The following is a 20,890-nucleotide window of genomic DNA, read 5'->3' as shown; positions in this document are numbered from 1 at the left end:
TTTTTCTTGAATTTCATTAAATAATGTGTTTTATATAATTAACCTTAGAACAGTGACATAAACCACGGCTCATCCAATAAAGTGGCACAAAATGTGTTTAATGAATAAAATTTCCAATCTGTATGGTAGAGTATGTTAACTCAGTATAACTTATACAATCTGTTGGTAGTTGGGGTGGTTGTATTTCGTCTTCATGCTCTCTTATTGAGATTGTGTCAAAGGTAATGTCTCACCTAGATACAGGATCTGACACACATTTTGACCTGATGGTCAAGATTCAATTTATCCCCCTGAGCAAGCAGGCCGGCTCAATGGTAAAAATGTCAGCACTTGCGTTTGGAAACCGGGTTCAAATCCGGGGTAGAAGAGGAAAGTTACATAGTGCAGCTTTAAGTAAAAACTTAGATGAGGTGCTGGAGCTGAATATTGTGTCCTCCTTCTGAAGAAGGTCACACGACAAACTGCCTGTGTTCTGAGTGTGCTCTGTTACATATAATGAACCTTACAAAGGTGGATTTGGGGCAAAAAAATTGAAAGAGTCGAGCCAAGACGGTGATTAATTTCTTAGATCGACGGAATGTCCATTTGAAGTTCCTATCAATCCTGTATCAGACTTGATAGAGAGGTAGAGGTCAACACACACACACACACACACGCACACACACACGCACACACGCACACACGCACACACACGCGCGCGCACACACACACACACACACACACAGACTTGATAGCACACACAGCGATTGAAAATAACAGACACTTACTGTAGATAACACGCACGCACACACGCACCCTCTATCTAGGTGTGCTCTGGTGGTCTGGCACAGTCGGGGGTCCATTTATCTCCCCAGACCACAGGGCCTTATCTTTGGGTCCACTGAGAACTGTGGGTCCTGGTCTGACTCTGAGCCTTAGATAGGCCTCCTCTCCCAGCATGCATATAGTACACGTACAGAGGAGAGGGCGAGATATGAGAGAGAGAGAGAGAGAGAAAGGGTCTTCTGTTTTTCAGATGATAAAGGTAGGAAGTAGTCAATGTTGTGTGTGTGTGTGTGTGTGTGTGTGTGTGCGTGCGTGCGACTGTGTGTGCGTGTGTGTTCGTAGTGCAGGGTTCCAGTCTTTAATGACTAAAAGTAATCACTATTCTGTTAAGCCTGGCATCTCTCACACACATACAAGGTTTCTGCCCGACAGTCTCTATATCAGTAGTTTGCAAACTTTTTCATGTCAGGACCCCCCAAATTGATCAACCCACGGACCAATTTTTTGATAAGATATGCCAGGGACCCCCAAAGGAGACACATTTTAAGGATATAGCAGTGATTCCGAACCATTTTAATTTCATGGACCCCCATTTGATGGCATTTGTATCTCTGGGACCCCAATATACACTGTAAAATCAATTGGAACAATTGGAACGGGTCCATTTGGTTCCATTTGTTCACTCTCGGAGTTACAGACCCATAAGGGTCCATTTGGTTCCTGACTATCAATCCTTTGACTGGGGACCCCTGGCTGGAACCCCCTCAAGGACCCTTGGGGGTCCCCGGACACTTTGAGAACCACTGCTCCATATCTGTGTATCCAGCCTCATGTGTGTGTTGTGTTACTGTGTGTGCAGGGTTTACGTGATGAGTTTGAAAGCTACTACAGAAAGCAGAGGAGGAAACAGGCTCGCCTTGTACTGCAACCTCACTCTAACATGGTATGACCCCCACTCACTCACTGTGTGCGCGTGCGTGTGTGTGTGTGTGTGTGTGTGTGTGTGTGTGTGTGTGTGTGTCTACAAGTACAGTATTGTTCATCTGTTTGTCTTAAAATGTCTCTGTGTGTGTGCATGAGTGTGTCTATTTGTGTGTTTCAGTGTGTGTACGAGTGTGTGTCTGTCTGTTACACATTCCTAACTACACGTACCCTGTCTCAACACACTCCTATCTGAAACACACACACACACACACACACACACACACACACACACACACACACACACACACACACACACACACACACACACACACACACACACCCTTGAGTTTGTAACTGTACTAATAACTTTAATTACACTACATTATAGAATATACAGTGTCACCAGTAATATACCAGAGTCCTTGTCTATTGTACTTGTGCTCTCTTCTTTTTTTTCCTTCCTTCATTGTCTCTCTCTCTCTTTGTCCGTCTGTCTATCTTTACCTTTATCTCCATATTTTAGCATGAAACTCTAGAGGGATATAGGAGGTACTTCAATCAAATAGTCGGGTAAGTTTATCCCTCCATTGTTTATTATTCTTCAGAGAGAGAGAGAGAGAGAGAGAGAGAGAGAGAGAGATCATCATTTCACTTGAATCGCTGGGTCTTTTTGAAAATATTTTGTTCCAGGGACCCCCAGAAGCAAAGATTTGAGTCAAAAATGTTCCCTTTAAAAATATACATATTCATAGATTTTCAAAAATAGCAAGCTCATAGCGTTATGAGCTTGTAGATCTGCTATTTTTGAATAGCCAAAGTATAAAACAACGGTTATAGCTAAAATCAAAAATGACACAGACGCGTTCCCAAATTGAATCGGTTAATAGATTATTTATAAAAATCTATTTCTATAAAAAAAACTCCAGCAACGAGAGCGGTGTCACTAGGAAGAGGAGGACGATCTCTACCATCGAACAATCTTTTCTGGATCGTGGTGTGGCCCACCTTGGAAATCTTGGAAATGTTGACGGCCCACCCATAATCACTGGCCCTGAGCTTTAGCCCCCCCCCCACCCCCACCCAAAAAAAGAAAAAAAGACACCAGCTGCAAGAGCACTGCAACATGAGGCGGGCCCCCGGGCAGAGGACCATCTTTACCATAGAGATGCATGGGGCAGAAAGGCGCTGAAAGCTCCAAATACTTCTCTCTGCGGACACCGCCCTGTAGTCCTGCCATCCTTTCATTATCCCTCCATTCCTCTCTGTCCTCCCTTTCCCTTTCACCTCTTACATCACCGCCTCCATTCTCTCCATCCTGCCATCCCTTCTTCTTCACCTTCACTCCTCCTTTCTTATTCCTCATCTCTCTATCAGTCTCTCTCTCTCTCTCTCTCTCTCTCTCTCTCCTCTATCTCTCTGTCTCTTCCATTCCTTCCATCCATTCCTCTCTGACCCACATCCTCTATCCTCCTTCCTCTCCTCCACCCTCTTTCCTCTCATCTATCACTCCATCCCACCATTATGGCCCTCCGTGTGTGTGTGTGTGCGGCGTGCGGCTGGCGCACTGTTGTTATTCCTCCTGTCTGCTTAACTGGGACAGACCCTTCTGCAAACACTGCAACCGCCAGACAGACACACACACACACACACACACACACACACACACACACACACACACACACGCACACACACGCACACGTGCACACAGACCGAGACGTACGGTCACAAAGACATTTGCCTGCAGGACCAAGGCCATCCATACTCTTATGCAGGCACACACACACACACACACACACACACACACACACACACATACACACAGACACACAGACGGACACAGACACAGCAGGCTCTGGTGTTCTCATCTTGCTCCAGTGGAAAGTGTCGTTCAGCGCCGGTGCGTCTCTTTGTCTGGATGATAATTGGTTAATAGTGTTTGTGCTCGTTCCCATCGCTGTTTGACTTGCTCTCTCTCCATCCCTCTCTCTTTCTCTCCATCCCTCGCCTTAGCCTCTCTACAGGACAGACACTGTAGGAAGTGCATGATGGCTTTATAAACCGTATACTGTAGATCATTGGTTCTCAAAGTGGGGTCCGGGGACCCCCAGGGGTCCTTGAGGGAGTTCCAGGGGGTCCCCAGCTAAATGATAGATTAGGCACCAAATGGACCCTTATGGTATGTAACTCTGAGAGTGTACAAATGGAACCATGTTGGGTCCATTTGGTTCCATTTGTACACTCTCAGAGTTAAACTAACATAGATTTTACATTATAAATTGCGGTCCAAGTGATAGAAATGCCATTAAATGGGGGTCTGTAGCCCTAATGCATGTCAAACTGGGGGTCCTTGAAATTAAAATGGTTGAGAATCACTGCTAGAGCCGTAAAAAATCTTCTCTTATGGGGGTCCCTGGTATATCTTTTGAAATGGGGGTCCGCGGGCTAATGAGTGTCAATTTGGGGGTCCTTGACATGAAAAGGTTGGAGAACCATTGCTCTAGATCAGTGTTTCTCATACTTTTTCAATTTCAAGGATCCCCATAACTCTGAGAGTGTACAAATGGAAAATGGTCCATTTCGGTTAAATTTGTACAGTATCTCTGAGTTACATACAGTATCTGGGTCCATTTGGAAACCTACTCAAGGAACCCTGAGGGGTCCCTGGACCCCACTTTGAGAACCACTGTTATAGACTATAAATAAGTAGGTCCGAGAGGCTTATTGTTGGTATCAGCCGAGAACGCGGGAGTGTATCTCGGTTACAATGCGCCGCTAGACCCCTGGGAGGTGGAGCCCAACACTTATCATCAGCTCCCAGTGCCTTCCGCACAACTTGCCCAACCTAAGCCATGCTCACTCATACACTGAGTTGGCGGTGCCCGGGATCGAACCCATGACCCTGTGGTCCAAAGGCGAGAGCTCTACCGACTGAGCTACCCGAACACAAAATGGATGGTACATAGTAAATTGTGTAACTTTTGCATAACAAAGTTACCCAAAGTCCACAAGTCTGAAATGTGACAATGCGTAACCACACATTTCTCTTTTCAGTGTAGTTGAATGATGAATGAACCTCAATTGTTACATGTAAAATGATTTGACCGTACTCCCTTGTAACCTCTCTGGTCACTTACTGACTGAATCTGTCTGTCTGTCTGTCTGTCTGTCTGTCTGTCTGTCTGTGTAGTTTCTTTGTGGTAGAAGACCATGTTCTTCATACCACTCATGGTCTGGTGAACTCTGCCTACGTAGAGGAGTTGTGGGATCTGGCCTTGTCCAAGACCATCGCTGCACTGAGGACGCACTCTGTAAGCACGCGCACGCACACACGCACGCACGCACGCACGCACGCACGCACGCACGCACGCACGCACGCACGCACGCACGCACGCACGCACGCACGCACGCACGCACGCACACACACACACACACACACACACACACACACACACACACACACACACACACACACACACACACACACACACACACACACACACACACACACACACACACACGCTTGCTCTGCCTATTCCGATCTGGTTAGTACGTGTCAGTGTCTCTGGATAAGAGTGTCTGCTAAATGCCTAAACTGTGTGTCTCTCTAGTCCTACTGTGATGATCCTGATCTGGTGTTGGACCTGAAGAACCTCATTGTTCTCTTCGCCGACACACTACAGGTACACAACTCTGTGTGTGTGTGGGGGGGGGGGGTCGGTCGGTTGGTCGGGACAGACCCATCAGATGTGTGACCTCACAGACCGATAAACCCAGTTCACACACAGGGGTCATTTCCTCAAATGGATGCCGTCCACATGGACCTTGTTTATTGTCCCATCACAGGTTTAAAAGTGTAAAGAAAGTGTGTGAAATTCATGCTCGTGCAAGCTCCATCATGTTGTTATTTTTTCAGAAAGGGAGAAGAAGAAAAAGGGAGAGCAGTAAAGAATCATGTGAAAGAGAAAAGGAAAACGTTTTATACTTTGTTGGACAGTACCGCACAACAGTTGTGTACATTTCTCTTTTTTCGGACATTAGTCTAAATACAATACATGTGTCTTTTAGTTCAGTGAAAAGCATATAGAGCGGGTGACTAAATAACTACAATGGATCCATTGGAACAACAGGTTATATTTTCTGTTTGTTGAAAAGTAACAGCATTGGACGTTAAAAGGTTCCCGCCCGACAGCGAGTTCGTCTGTAACACTCCAAAAAACAACATCAACCTTGTTGGAAATACCAGGTCAGAGAGAGAGAGAGAGAGAAAGAGAGAGAGATATGAACAGAGGAAAGGAAGTGGGGAAGAAGGGATGGAGAGAAGGAGAGATAGCATGTCGTCTCATTTTCAAAGTGGAGTTCAGCCAGTCTGCAAAAATAAAGCTCCTTTCTTTAGTTCTGGGAAAGATAAACGTCAGAGATGGTGATCTCACAACCCTCTGGAACTTGACTGCAATCTTCTGGATGGAGAGACTTGTGGCAGACGTCAGAAAAGGAAGATAGCCGAAGAAAATAAATACAACTTTTATTTTGTTCTCATGGACCTTCAGTTTCCAATCAGTAGTAGTAATGTATTTTGTCAAAGAATATTACAGCAAACTAAAACATGGTATAAAATAACAAAACAACACAAAACCAGAATGTCTTCGAGGCCGCTAATTATCTGGGAGGCCGACGTGCCTCGGACCCTTCAAGCGGGCCCACAACCCGTAAGGCTGGCGGTCGCCAACCTTTTTTTTTTTGGCCGGCTCACCCGTCTGACCGCTACACCCATTCAATCTGGGAACGCATCTCTGTCATTTTAGATTTCTTTGGCTATTCAAAAATAGCAGATATAATACAAGGTAACCAAGATAACCATTATTTTGTACTTTGGGCTATTAAAAAATAGCAGATCTACAAGCTTATAGTGCGGCACTCTGTGCAGCGCTACGAGCTTGTAGATCTGCTATTTTTTTTGTTGTTGAAAAATCGTAAAGATATGTGCAAATCTTTGAATATGTATGTTTTTTAAAGCGAACATTTTTAACTCAAATCTTTACTTCTGAGGGATTCTACAAAGGTCTTAAATACTAACGTTTTTTTTTTTAAAAGACTGTTGCTATAATATCAGTGGTGCTCAAATGTTTTTCATGTCAAGGACCACCCTAAATGACATGTATTTGTCTACGGACCCCCCCCCCCCCCCCCAACTCAAAATATTTTGTTACAGGGACCCCCAAAAGAGCTTTCAGTTAAAAATGTATATATGTATTCAAACATTTTCACACTTTATTTTTCAAAAATAGCAGATCTACAGGCTCATAGAGTGAGCTTGTAGATCTGCTATTTTTGAATATCCAAAGAAATCTAAAGTGACACAGATGCGTTCCCGAATTGAATGGGTTAAGAATCACCGCCATAACGCTTGCGGTCCCTGACAACATCATATGACCTATGACTCCTCTTCAAAGCATGTGCAGACCAGCTGGCAGGAGTGTTAGCGGATATCTTCAACCTATATATATATATATATATATATATATATATATATATATATATATATATATATATATATATATATATATATATATACACAGTATATATTATGTTTTTATTCTCCGGTCTGTAGTTTTACAAAACATATACCGTCGGTATCTATAAAAACAAATGTGCAACCAAGAGTGGAAATGAAAATGTCTCTCCAATAAATCTCAACCAAACATCAGACGTGTTGGAGAATCTGGAGGTTTTTATCTGACAACCTCCTGGACGAGACGCTGAGGGGAGCGGGTGAGGAACGGATGCGGGGAACGGACAGAGATGAGTGAGAGGAGAAGTGGAGAGAAGGCTGGATGAATGAAAGACAGGATGGCCAAGAGGCATAAAATTAAATGATGAGGTGTCACGGAATGGCTGAATTCTGCCTCTTTCTCTTCCTCTTCTCTCCTCTTCGCTCCTCTTCTCTTTGATACAGCATTTTAGACGTTCATATACACTGATTGAGATTGGCTTCATGTGTTGCTCAGAGGCACTTAGACCAGCTGTGCTGGACATTTTACCCAGGACCCTTGGGGGGTGGTTACTCCGAACTAGACACCCTGGCACCCTTGTTTATAAAGTATGATTTTAATTTGTGTCTCTTCCCCTCTCGCTCTCTCTCTCTGTCTCTCTGTCTAGGGTTATGGTTTTCCAGTGTCTCAGTTGTTTGACATGCTGTTGGAGATGCGGGAACAATATGGAGAGATTCTATTGAAGAGATGGAACGTCACGTTCAGGTAGACACACACACACACACACACACACACACACACACACACACACACACACACACACACACACACACACACACACACACACACACACACACACACGCACCTTAACATGAACACTCGAACACATGCACACTCGTACCTGCAGTGGTACATATATTGTTGAGTGTGCGTTGACCACATGAACCCTAGCCTGGGCATGGCATAATGGGCGATTTGGTGTAGAGGGGGCAAACTAAATACGGCATGCATAGGCCCCTGGGTCTCTAGTATAGGGTTCTAAGGGAAGGTGCGTGGGAGCGTGTTGGACTGGCCTTGGCCGCCTTCTTGGAGGGCAGAAGGGCACAGTTGGTTTGTGGGAACATCTCACACAAATTGCATTGTGGGAAATGTCCTGGTGTTTGAAGTGTTTTACGAGCGGACAGAGAAAAGGAAGTGTTTTAAACAACATCCGCAACATTCCCCACTCTCGCTCTGGGCACTGCCCTGTGTGTGTGTGTCTGTGTGCGCGAAAGTGTGCGTGAGTGTGCATGCCAGTTGAAGGCATTGTTTTAGCAGTATTTCTGTCCAAAGACACCAGTGGGACTCTTCAAGAATGGACGGCACACACACACACACACACGCACGCACGCACAGAGTCACACTCACACAGAATTCGGGGGGAAGCCACAGGAATGTTGTGTTGTATTGTTGGAGACGGAGAAAGAGAGAGAGGGAGCGAGCGAGAGATGAGAGAGATATATGGAGAGCAAGAAAGAGAGGGAGGGAGAGACCAAGAGAGAGACATTAAGAGAGAGAGAGCGAGAGAGAGGGAATGCTCTCCGGTTCACGGCCTCTCAATGGAACGTCGGAACTTCGGAACGCTGAGAACAGAGTTCCAACAGGACGAGGTTAAGAAAACCACAACGTGACCCCCGATGGGATGTGTGTGTGTGTGTGTGCGCACATACGTGTGTGTGTGTGTGTGTGTGTGAGTGTGAGTGTGTGAGTGTGTGTGGGTGTGTGTGCATGTAAGACAGAGACAGAGAGGCAAACAAAACACTACTGGTATTTGAGCCATTGTTGTTGACCTCCAGTGAATGTTGAGGAAGATAAAAACCAGTAGAGCAGAGGTCTTCAGTGTTTTTCGGCCCAAGGACCCCTTAGCTGAGAGAGAGGTGAAGCAGGGACCCCCCACTACATATTGTATAGAATTGTGTAACATTTTTAACTCCAATATTTGCTTCTGGGGGTCTCTGGAACAACATATTTTGAGATGGGGGTCCACGGCCAAATACATATAATGTTGGGGTTTCCTTGACATGAAAAAGTTTGAGAACCACTGATATTATAGCAACATAAATAAAAAAATGTTTTAGAAGGATTTAGAAGGCCTTAGGTCTTAATGGGTTAATAAACAGAAAATACATGTTCAGGTGGGTTGCCAATCATCAGCCAATCAGGAGAGAGTACCCATTTATCAGCTTCATTTTCATAGTGTTCCAGTACAAATTTGTGTCTGCTCATTTTCTTTGCGTCATCATTTAACTTGTTTAATCCGTATCTGTGTGACTGACTGTCTCGTCTCGTCTCCGTCTCCAGGCAGATCCTGGACCAGGACAACTACAGTCCCATCCCCGTGGCAACGGAAGAGGAGTACAAACACTACACATCCCAGTTTCCCCTGCACGACCCCGACCTGGACAAGGTAGACCAGCATAGACATACAGTATAAAGGTAGACGCCTCTTCCGGCTCTGAGGCGTCTGTATCTTGGGCGCCATATTGGCGGGGGCAAGCTTCCGCGTGCGTCACAGAAGGGGGTGTTTGGTCGGCCAATCAGAGGCAGGTGGGGGCGAGTCTTTTTGTAACCCAGCCCTTAACCCTTTAAGAGGCAGCTGCGCAGCAACTAGTCAGTTAGATTTGCTGTAATTGGCCAGTAGTCAATGCGCTGTGATTGGCCAGTAGTGGGAGCGTGCCCCCTCTAATATGGCGGCCACGATACAGGTCTCTCCAACGAACTGCAGCGGTCAATGAGGTATCTAGGTTTCTATATGTAGACCAGTGCTTCTCAAACCGACCAGCCCCCCCAACCCCCCCCCCCCCCTTTTGTACCCTCCCCTCCCTCCTGGTACCCCGCTGGACCCCACTTTGAGAACCAATGAGGTAGACGTCTCAGTAGTCCAAGACAACAAGCCTGAAATTCTGACACTGAAAAAAACACGAAAAAGTATATGGAAAAAAAATATATGGAGATTTTTTTTTTTTCTTCCCGATAGCAACAATATAATACATGGCTGTACTGTCCCCTTTGTCTTGCTAATAGAAGTTTATGCTTCATGTCCCTTTCGTCACATAGCTGCCGTTCCCCAAGAAGCTTCCATTCTCCGAGTTTGTTCCTAAAGTTTACTGTCAGCTCAAAGAGTTCATCTACGCCTGCCTCAAGTACTCTGAAGACCTGCATCTGAGGTACACACACACACACACACACACACACACACACACACACACACACACACACACTCTCCCCAGATCAGAGCAGATGCAAAGGTCAGCGGTCAAGGTATCGATAGCCATGACCCCAATCTGAGACTGACTTTTAATTCCAGTCTGCATCCTGTGTGTGTGTGTGTGTGTGTGTGTGTGTGTGTGTGTGTGTGTGTGTGTGTGTGTGTGTGTGTGTGTGTGTGTGTGTGTGTGTGTGTGTGTGTGTGTGTGTGTGTGTGTGTGTGTGTGTGTGTGTGTGTGTGTGCATGGATTTGTCCATCTCAAGTGGACAGGAAGCCATTCAGCCATGGTAACCAGATAGCACGGTGTGCGTTACCATGGGAATCAAACAGCCAGTCATCACTCTTCAAAATCTCTTGTTGAAGTTCATATAAAGTCAAATCACTCCTCTGTGGGTTTCATTTGGCCCATTCCACTTCCTGTACTTCCTTTCAAGCACGGAACATGGGCATCTTTATAACTCTTCTTCTCGGTTTAACCACTTAACCACTTAAACCCTACAGTATATACTTAATTGGCCGGGGTCCCCCAGGGCTCTGCTCTCGGTCTGCTCCTTTTTATTCTCCTTCCACACCATGGTGTCTTTTAGAGACAGAAATAGCCTACAGATCTACAGTACAAGCTTGTAGATCGGCTATTCTCACCCGATGTTCACCCCAGAATAGGAAGTCTGGGGTTCCTGTGGTTAAAGAAAGCTAATTTTCATACATCCTTTTGTTTATGTCCATCATTCCTTGTCTCCTCCTCTCCTCTCCTCCTCTCCTCTCCTCTCCCCTTCTCCTCTCCTCCTCTTTCTTCTACTGGTCATGGATCAATGATACCTCCCTGGTTCCCAGCCCCCTCCGAGTACACACTCTCTCTCACTCACACACACACACACACACACACACACACACACACACACACACACACACACACACACACACACACACACACACACACACACACACACACACACACACACACACACACACACACACACCACACAAACTCACATAGAAATAACCAAATACCCCCCTCGCCTATAACACACACACACACACACACACACACACACACACACACACACACACACACACACACACACACACACACACGTTCCCAGCCCCTCAGTGTGTGTATGAATGGACACATGATAATACGGCATAGTTCTAAACCACAGACCAAATCACTGCCTGACACTACTAATACAAATCACACACACACACACACACACACACACACACACAGTTTGTGTGTGTGTGATGTGTTTGTGTGTGTGTGCGCTTATTTTCCTGTTTGTTCATCAGCCTGCTTTAAAACTGGCTTCATTGTTTTATTTAATTTCTCAGTCAACCGGATCTCACACACACACACACACACACACACACACACACACACACACACACACACACACACACACACACACACACACACACACACACACACACACACACACACACACTGCATCTGCATCTGCGGAAGTTCTCAGCAATCAACTCCAGTTTCTGTTCCATCTGCTTACAGAGAACTTCCGCAGAGGAGTGCGTGTGCGTATGTGCGTGTGCTTTTCTCGTTTTATTATCATATTATTCAGGCAGTAGACTTTACCTTTTAGTCTTGAGACACTTATACACTACTGGTACTGAGTCAGAGGCATCATACTGGGGCTAGGGTTAGTTAGTACCCAGGGCCTTAATGGGGGGGCTCAAAATGCTTAAGAACACAGAAATCTCAAGCAAAATACACTGGTGTCTAAAAACAGTATTGAGAGAAAAGAGGAAGAGGAGAAAACGCTATAATCAGCTGGCGCAGGGTGACCAGGGCCTCATATATAGTTTTTAACCCATTAAGACCGGGGAAAAGCATCCATTTAGTAAAAAAATGTTTGCTTTAAATATATATTCAAAGATTTGCACAAATTTTTCAAGTTCTTTCAAAAAATAGCAGATCTACAAGCTCTTGTATATCTGCTATTTTTCAATAGCCAAATACATCTTAAAATGACACAGATGCGTTCCCAGATTGAATGGGTTAATGGGCAGAAGGACGAAGTGAGTGGCCACACCGGCCATGGCCTCCATTACAACTCCTGCCTTGTCAGGGACACTTCGACACGTAGTCATGGCGGAGAGGGGCTGAACGGTGACCTTCTGATCACCGGACGGCCTCTCTACCCACTAAGCCTGTAGGTCGCCCTGGCCTTTTGTTCGTAATTGCAGGGCTACAAGTATGTTGAGAAACAAGTGTTGAAATGTGGTGAGATGTGTGTGATGTAGAACTATGCAGACATAAGCAAATACCACTGATAATTATTAACATGTTTGTTGTTTGTTTGTTTGTCTGTGCGGTTATGAACGGTTCATTAATCACTACCCCTAATAACCACTAAGTTGTTGGCTCAATTATGTTTGCAAAACATTTTTCAAAAGATGCGTGGGAGACTTGTATCAAGAGAGGAGCCCGGGGCCCACAGAAACCACTTGTGATAGGGCTTCGGATTGTACAGAATCTTACTGTCCTGTTTTACTACTGTACCGTTTGTCCGTTAATCTTGTAAACCACTGGACCGACCAACGTTGGATTTCTTGTGCACACTACCAGCAGGCCACAATTTTTCTTTTCCATTTTATATATATATATATATATATATATATATATATATATATATATATATATTATAATGGATGTTATGTTATGTCAATAGTGCTCAATAAGGGTCATGATAGGAGCGTCTATGTTGCGGCCCATGGGAGTATGGACAAGATACTGCTAATCCTATCACCACTACAAGTGTGCACACGGCAAGAATAGTGCTCTGATTGCGGTGAAACATTGCCCACATTTTGAGTGATACATACGTGACAGGCTGGCCACATGATGTCAGAGATCCACATGGAAGCCACGCCGTTCCCATTGTGAATCGTGGTATCTGCCTTGGTTTATAGTCATTTGTAAAACCTTGCACATACGCAGACAAAAATGAGACAAAAAAAATACAAATAAAAAATGTCCGGAGGGCACTTGCCTGGAATGCCCTGGAATGGAAAGAGGAGAGTTAGGAAATCTGACATGGGAGAAGACCTCAAGAGGCGGCTGCTCGTAGCTACGGTGGAGTCAGTAATGGGGCCGAGACATGGACGCTCACAGCACAGCAGGAAAGGGCCCTGGATGGAGTCTACACAAGAATGCTACGAATGGCACGAGATATCACATGGGGAGGACCACATCAGAAACGTGGACCTCTACGGGGCTCTTAACACGGGTCACAGAAAAGGTCAGAGAGAGAAGGATGAGGCACCCGGAACTGGTGGCAAACTGACAAACTGACACTGTGGGAGCCAACCCAGGGTTACAGCCAGGAAAGGAAAGAGTCACACCACTTAGATGCACTGCGACGCGACAGCAAAGCTAACAACACTGTAGAGCTCAAGACCCTGATGCTAGAAAGGAGAGTGTAGAGGGCAGCGATTCAGGAGTCCAGAGTTGATGTTGGCTAGACCGCACTCTCGCATCGCATCGCAAATCACTAATGGTAACATGTCCATGGAACTTAAGTCTTTGACTGCCAGAGTGATAGCGTAATAGTGTGCTACTGCCGCCAGTGAAAAAGAGCGATTTTACTGTACCTTTGAACAATCATGGAATATTCGCCGTGGCAGAATTCGACGAGGAAACGCATCCACGGCAGGCTAAGAGTTAACAGTGAATATTGTAAACAAAATGTTGGCACAGTAAAACACTGATGGTGTGTGTTTATAGAGTATTTTACAACAGGTCTCAGCCATTCAGAATGGGGGACTGGAACTCTCCGTTTTAGAATAAACATGATGAAGTTCTCCCTGACTCAACATTTAGTGTTGGAAGGTTTCGTGTTTCGGGGACAGCCGCGCTGAGGAGCGCAAATATGAAAGGAACTCTAGTTGCTTGCCACTGTACACACAGACACGCGCACATGCACGCACACATACCAAACTCCTCTGCAAACACACATGTGCACGCCAAATACCAGCGCATATCATCAAACTTCCACATTGTCAGCAGACACAAAAATGTGCAAATGTACATGCATGGAGAGCCACACACACACACACACACACACACACACACACACACACACACACACACACACACACACACACACACACACACACACACAGTGGCAGATAGATAACCGCAGTTTGTTTCCATTGTGTGGTTACATAACTCTTGTCATACATTGTTCCAAAACTATTACTATTTTGGTTTGTGTGTGTGTGTGTCTTGAAGCCCCACATGTCTGTGGTATTTGTTGATATGTGTTACGTTGTGCATTACAGTGCGTTGTGTGTTTACCAACAGAGAAAGACCGTCGGTCATCAGTACCATTAAACTAAACCCAGTAAGTTGATGTGGGGGCGACCGTGTGGCGCAGGGCTAAAGTTCCTGACCACCACCATGGAGACGTGGGGTTTGGCTCCCCCCACGGTGCCTCCGGTTGGTTTGGACCGACCCTCCAAAGAACACAGTTGGCTATGCTCTGGGTTCGATTTGTAAAACGCCATTTCTTAAACATTTAAGCCCTCTTTTGGCTAATTTCAATAAAGCAGAAGGACTTATGGCAAGGTTTATATGGTTACCATAATTATGTTTTATTATAAAAATGTTAAATTTAGACTAATCTTTAATCAACAATATAGTCAATATTTTCCAACCGTGAAAGGGACTGTACACACTTGGGGGATTGTGAATTAGCATAAGCACACAATTGGTGCTAAAGATTAAGAGAATCATAATAATGCACAGCCACTGTTCCTGACTCTGACTTGTCCGAATGTCTCTCCTCTCTCTCTGTCCTTGGTTTCCTGTCTCATAGCGCTCTCCTATCTATCAAATATAATGCAGAAAGGTGACACATTTTGTTAGTGTACCCCCCCCCCCCCCCCAGAAGCAAAGAGTTAAAAGTTTTGTTTCCAAAACATTTATGTATTCAAAGATTTGCCCAAATGTTCAAGATTGTTTTTGAATAGCCAAAGTATAAAAAGAAAAGGTTGTAGATAAAATCTAAAATGACACAGATGCCTTCCCGGATTGAATGGGTTAAATGTTTTCTAATGTGTGCCGTCAGACCAACGGTACTTTGGAATAATGAACCGCTGGACTAGTGGCATGGCTCCCGCAATGAAAATAAGTGATCATGTAAAGTAATACCATGTTGCAATATGTTGCGGCCTGCTATTACTGTGTGCCGATAACCTCAGACCCCAAACATAACTGATAGAAGTTCCACCAAAGCCACTGTGGCTGAATGAGGAAAATGAAGCCACAGCAATAAATCAGCACAGAAGCATGGTATTATTTAATTATACCGTTTAATTAATTAATTGCATAACAAATGAAAACCCTTATTACCAAGCCATAAAGCTCACATGCTTCGCGTGTGTGTGTGTGTGTGTGTGTGTGTGTGTGTGTGTGTGTGTGTGTGTGTGTGTGTGTGTGTGTGTGTGTGTGTGTGTGTGTGTGTGTGTGTGTGTGTGTGTGTGTGTGTGTGTGTGTGTGTGTGTGTGTGTGTGTGTGAGTGAGTGAGTGAGTGAGTGAGTGAGTGAGTGAGTGAGTGAGTGAGTGAGTGAGTGAGTGAGTGAGTGAGTGAGTGAGTGAGTGAGTGAGTGAGTGAGTGAGTGAGTGAGTGAGTGAGTGAGTGAGTGAGTGAGTGAGTGAGTGAGTGAGTGAGTGAGTGAGTGAGTGAGTGAGTGAGTGAGTGAGTGAGTGAGTGAGTGAGTGAGTGAGTGAGTGAGTGAGTGAGAGAGTGAGAGAGAGATAGGGGGAGAGAGGGAGAATGTTCAAAGTGAAGCGGCGTGGAATCGTGTGACTGTGGTGCTCAAAACATTTTCCCAAGGTTGCAGGTCTGATATAATCAGATGATTATATGTTTTAGAGCAATTATAATAATTGGATTATTAAATTTGTGGGAAAATACATACTGTTGATCCGCTGATGTCTCAATTAACAACTTGAACCCTTAATACTTAGTTGACTGGAGTCCCCCAGGGGCCTGCCCTAGGCTCCCTCCTTTTCCCCCTCAACATGAAATAGCCGATATACAAGCTCACGCATTGTCTGAACTTGTAGATCAGCTACTTGAGTGGAATTTTCGCCCCAGAATAGAACAATTGGAACTTTGAATAGGACTTGCACTGATCCAAGCCGGAACACAATCGATTGATTGACCATTGGAATACTCTGAGAGTATAATTTACATAACATACCAAATGGAACCAAATGGACCCTTACAGGTCCATTTGGTTTCATTTGTACACTCTGAGTTATGGAGGTCCTAGAAATAAAAAAGGCTCCGCATTTCACTCTGGTAAGACTTGTTTGTCTCTCTACGCCAAGGGTGGGCAACCTTAGGCACGGGTGCCAACATTGGCACAGGGGGAAGTCATCTCTGGCACTGGATTTTCTTACCTTTTCAAGTAGTCCCCTGATGGTTGCTAATCACGGAGGGTTTCACAGTGCTTCCTTAAAAAAAAAAAAAAAAGGCATCACAGCCTCCCGTTCGCTTGTTATATGCCGTTGAAAATAGCATGTCTTTTCTGTCAGATTTTTTCTCCCAAATACTTTAACCAGGAAGTGAATGGAGCAGTAAATCTTCGGATCACGTTATATCCTGGTTCTGTGTAGAACATTTTAAATAAAAAAAATGTAATAAATAAAAACTCTGACTGGGGAGGGAGTCTGGGAGATACATAGGTGGGTTATTGCTCGGAGTCCAATGATCATTACATCTTGATGTGAAAGAAAATATACACAGCTTATTTTGATGTGGTGTCATAATTAAACGTAATGCTGATTTAACATGGCACTTCATGTCAAAAATGTTGCCAGCCCCTGCTCTAGGCTATTGTAGTGGCGTGTGTGACCTTCCCAGATAAATATCAAACATGTATGTTGATTGACATGATAATTACCGGGGTGGCCCCTCAACACGAAATAGCCCCAGAATAAGGATGGATGGATCGATAGATAAACTTTTCTTTTGGACACAATACTAGGGTGCATGTGGTTGAGACTATAAAAACCTTTGAATGACATAGCGTGCATTCAGCTTCTTGTTTTTAATTTCACAAAATGTGAAACTTTTTGCTCCGCACTTCACTCTTGTAAGACTTGTCTCTCTGGGCCAGTGTGGTGGCGTGCGACCCTCCCAGATTAATATCGTACATGTTGATTGACATGATAATTAGCGGGATCGGGGGGGGGGGATTACGATGGGATCTGTGAACCCCCGGAGCCCAATGAATACTTGACCTTGAAGTAAAGCATCGCCTCCGACCATCGCCTCGACATGGAAGTCCGTCCGGTTGTTGCTATGGTGATGGTCCAAACCGCAACCACACGCGGTTTGGTTGAGGAAAATTACCGGGGGGGGGGACAGGAAGTCAATTTGTCTTTAAAAACATGAATATCATTCATTAACGATGAGCTGGGTTCAGAATGTTAGACATATTTTGGGTTGATCTGTTATGTAACTGATGGTGTGTGTGTGTACAGTATTGGTTTGTGTGCGTTTGCAAAGCTGACCAATATGAATCATTCCCCATTGTACATTGAACCTTATGCGCTGTCCATACGTCTCGCTCTCCTCCTGTCTGTCTAACTCTCTCCTCTCTCTCTCGCTCTCTGTCTCCTGAATCATCAGGACGTTTCTAGAATTCCTCCGCTTGTTGGACAGAGACTTGGAATCTTCTACTTTCCCCCTCGTGTGTGTGTGTGTGTGTGTGTGTGTGTGTGTGTGTGTGTGAATTCCAAACGCAGACAATTTACCGATTTGGTCGGAATGTGTTTGTTACCCACAGGACTCTGGAGTTGGACACCATAGAACACACACACACACACACACACACACACACACACACACACACACACACACACACACACAGCCATCTTCATCATTCCACAGCGGGAGAGAGAGAAAGTGATCTCTCTCTCTCTCTCTCTCCTCTCTGGGTGATGTGTATTTGACCTCCACTCATGTGTGCGTCTGCTTGTGTGTGTTTGTGCATGCGTGCACATGAACTTTGTGTGTGTGTGTGTGTGTGTGTGTGTGTGTGTGTGTGTGTTCACATTGAAGTCTCTTATCTTCTCCTCTTCCATTTTTACACTCAGAGTTAAACATTTCGTATTTTTCTGTAAAACAAAACTTTCAGAACTGATCTCTGATATTTTGGTTACGCGTGCGTGTGGGTCTCTCACTGTGTGTGTGTGTGTGTGTGTGTGTGTGTGTTCAGCTCCACAGAGATAGACGATATGATCCGTAAGTCCACCAACCTGCTGCTGACCAGAACGCTGAGTCACTGTCTGCAGTACGGCATCAAGAAGAAGAATGTTGGCCTTGCAGAGGTACTGTCTGTCTGTCTGTCTGTCTGTTTATATATGTCAGGGGCACTCGGGTGATGCAGTGGTAAAAGTGCCTGCCCACCACCGCGGAGGTTGTGGGTTCGAATCCGCCGCGGTGCGTCCGGCTTTGTTGAGCGTCTATGCCAGTGGTTCTCAACCAGTGGTCTCGGGGACCACCAGTAGTAATTGAGGGGGTTCCAGGTGGTCCCCAGCTAAATGATGGAGAGTTGGTAACCAAATAAACCCTCATGGATCTTGGAGAGCGTAAAATGAAATGAAATATTGTTAAGCATCTGCATTACTTAATTAAATAATAGTTATTTTGATCAACGTTTGCCTGTTATCTCTCCTATGGTACCAACATCAATACAGCATGGAATTGAGGACAAAATCGTATCCAACGACAACAAAATATTCTAAGTCTTGGGGTCTGAGAGTCTAAATCTCATCAAATGGTGGTCCGTGGCTCAAATGCCCAATAAATTATGGACCTTGATATGAAAAGGGTTGAAAACCACTGATCTATACGAACATAATTGGCCCATGTTCACTGCACGCACTCCTACAAGCTGGGGGGGGGGGCGGAGCCTGTCGGCATGCAGGGAGTGTTGGGCGGGAGGAGTAGGACGAAGGCTCCCGGTGAGGGCTCCTCACTGGCAGGTGAGTCGGTAGGATACTACAGCAGTGACAACACACAGAAGTGTGCGTGGGGAGGAAATAATTGGCCCAACGACTAAATTGGGGAGAAAAACGGGGGATAAAAGAAAAAAAACTATACAGTATGTGACTGTCTATCTACCTACTCTATCAAACTACAGCAGGGGTCTTCAACGTTTTCAGGCCAAGGACCCCCTAGCTGAGAGAGAGATGAAGCAGGGACCCCCTCTATATTGTATAATATTGTGTTTCAGATAAACTTTTGCTCCTATTTTTTCCCTCTACACACCTATAACTCTTAAAACCTTAACTCTATAAAAAATCATATCACACAAAGATTTGGGGGACCCCCTGTAGTAACTCTGAGGACCCCCTGGGGGTCCCGGACCCCCTGTTGAAGACCCCTGAACTACAGTATATCTAGTTGATGTCAGGCAGAAACCTTGTATCTCCATACTGTATTTCAACAACTTTATTTTGTGTTGCACAAAAGTACCCCCCCCCACATTATCTGTGTGTGTGTGTGTGTGTGTGTGTGTGTACAGTTGGTGCAGGTGATCATTAACACCACCCACCTAGAGGAGTGCTGCCACTTCCTGGAGGAGTTTATATCAAACATCACCAACGTACCACCTGACCTCGCCAACACCACCAAGCTGTATGGAACGTCTACGTTTAAGGTACACACACACACACACACACACACACACACACACACACACACACACAGGTTTGTATTACTACACTAGTGAGCACATCAACATTAGGACGGCAATATTATGAATGCCATTTTTACAGTATTTGGGCATTTTTTACCTAAAAAGCCTGAAGCCGAAGAATAGCAGATCTACAATCTCCACAACGTGTTGCAGCGCTTATAGATCAGCTATTTTTCTGTGCATGACACTGTTACTCAACTAACTTAACCATAAAACAAAAATTTCTCCTGGAAATGGTTGGGAAATAGTCCTCACAGCGTCCATTTCGCAAATACTACTGTACTTGTGGGGACACAAGTGCTCAAAGTCTTTTAATACACACACACACACACACACACACACACACACACACACACACACACACACACACACACACACACACACACACACACACACACACACACCACACACACATTTGTATTACTATATTTGTTTGACAGTGATTTTATGAATGCCATTTTTACAATTATACTGTAATTTTGAACCCTGAAGCCGAAATTATATCTGCGAGCTCGCTCCACCCTGAAAACACTTTGTGAGCTTTGTAGATCTGCTATTTTTGTTGCACAACACCGACAAGTAACTACGTTTTAAAATCAGGCATTACTCCAATTCTAACCCATAAACGTAACCCTCTAAAATAAGGCTAATCCTCAGCCTAACCCCAAATGATGTAATACAAGCACACGCACACACACACGCACACACACACACACACACACACACACACACA

The 20,890-nt window shown here is 44.9% G+C and overlaps 1 protein-coding gene across 4 annotated transcripts in view; it reads left to right on the top strand.

Moving 5' to 3' along the window:
• Positions 1–20,890, top strand: part of LOC311035326 (exocyst complex component 6B-like) — a 126,519-nt gene that overhangs the window by 52,160 nt on the left and 53,469 nt on the right. For all 4 annotated transcript variants that reach the window (XR_014599697.1, XR_014599698.1, XR_014599699.1 and 1 more), the window contains exons 9-17: positions 1,625–1,708; positions 2,213–2,259; positions 4,877–4,997; positions 5,298–5,369; positions 7,846–7,943; positions 9,519–9,624; positions 10,275–10,384; positions 18,673–18,784; positions 19,984–20,118. Coding sequence is in view for 1 of the 4 variants with exons in the window: in XM_084043461.1 (XP_083899587.1) it covers positions 1,625–1,708; positions 2,213–2,259; positions 4,877–4,997; positions 5,298–5,369; positions 7,846–7,943; positions 9,519–9,624; positions 10,275–10,384; positions 18,673–18,784; positions 19,984–20,118 (885 nt within the window). In the remaining 3 variants the exon portion in view is untranslated. The remainder of the gene's footprint in view (positions 1–1,624; positions 1,709–2,212; positions 2,260–4,876; positions 4,998–5,297; positions 5,370–7,845; positions 7,944–9,518; positions 9,625–10,274; positions 10,385–18,672; positions 18,785–19,983; positions 20,119–20,890) is intronic.

Source organism: Gymnoscopelus microlampas (assembly GCF_963454915.1).
Source record: "Gymnoscopelus microlampas genome assembly, chromosome: 19".
In the NCBI taxonomy this organism is placed as follows: domain Eukaryota; kingdom Metazoa; phylum Chordata; class Actinopteri; order Myctophiformes; family Myctophidae; genus Gymnoscopelus; species Gymnoscopelus microlampas.
This window is presented reverse-complemented; position numbering and strand designations above follow the sequence as displayed.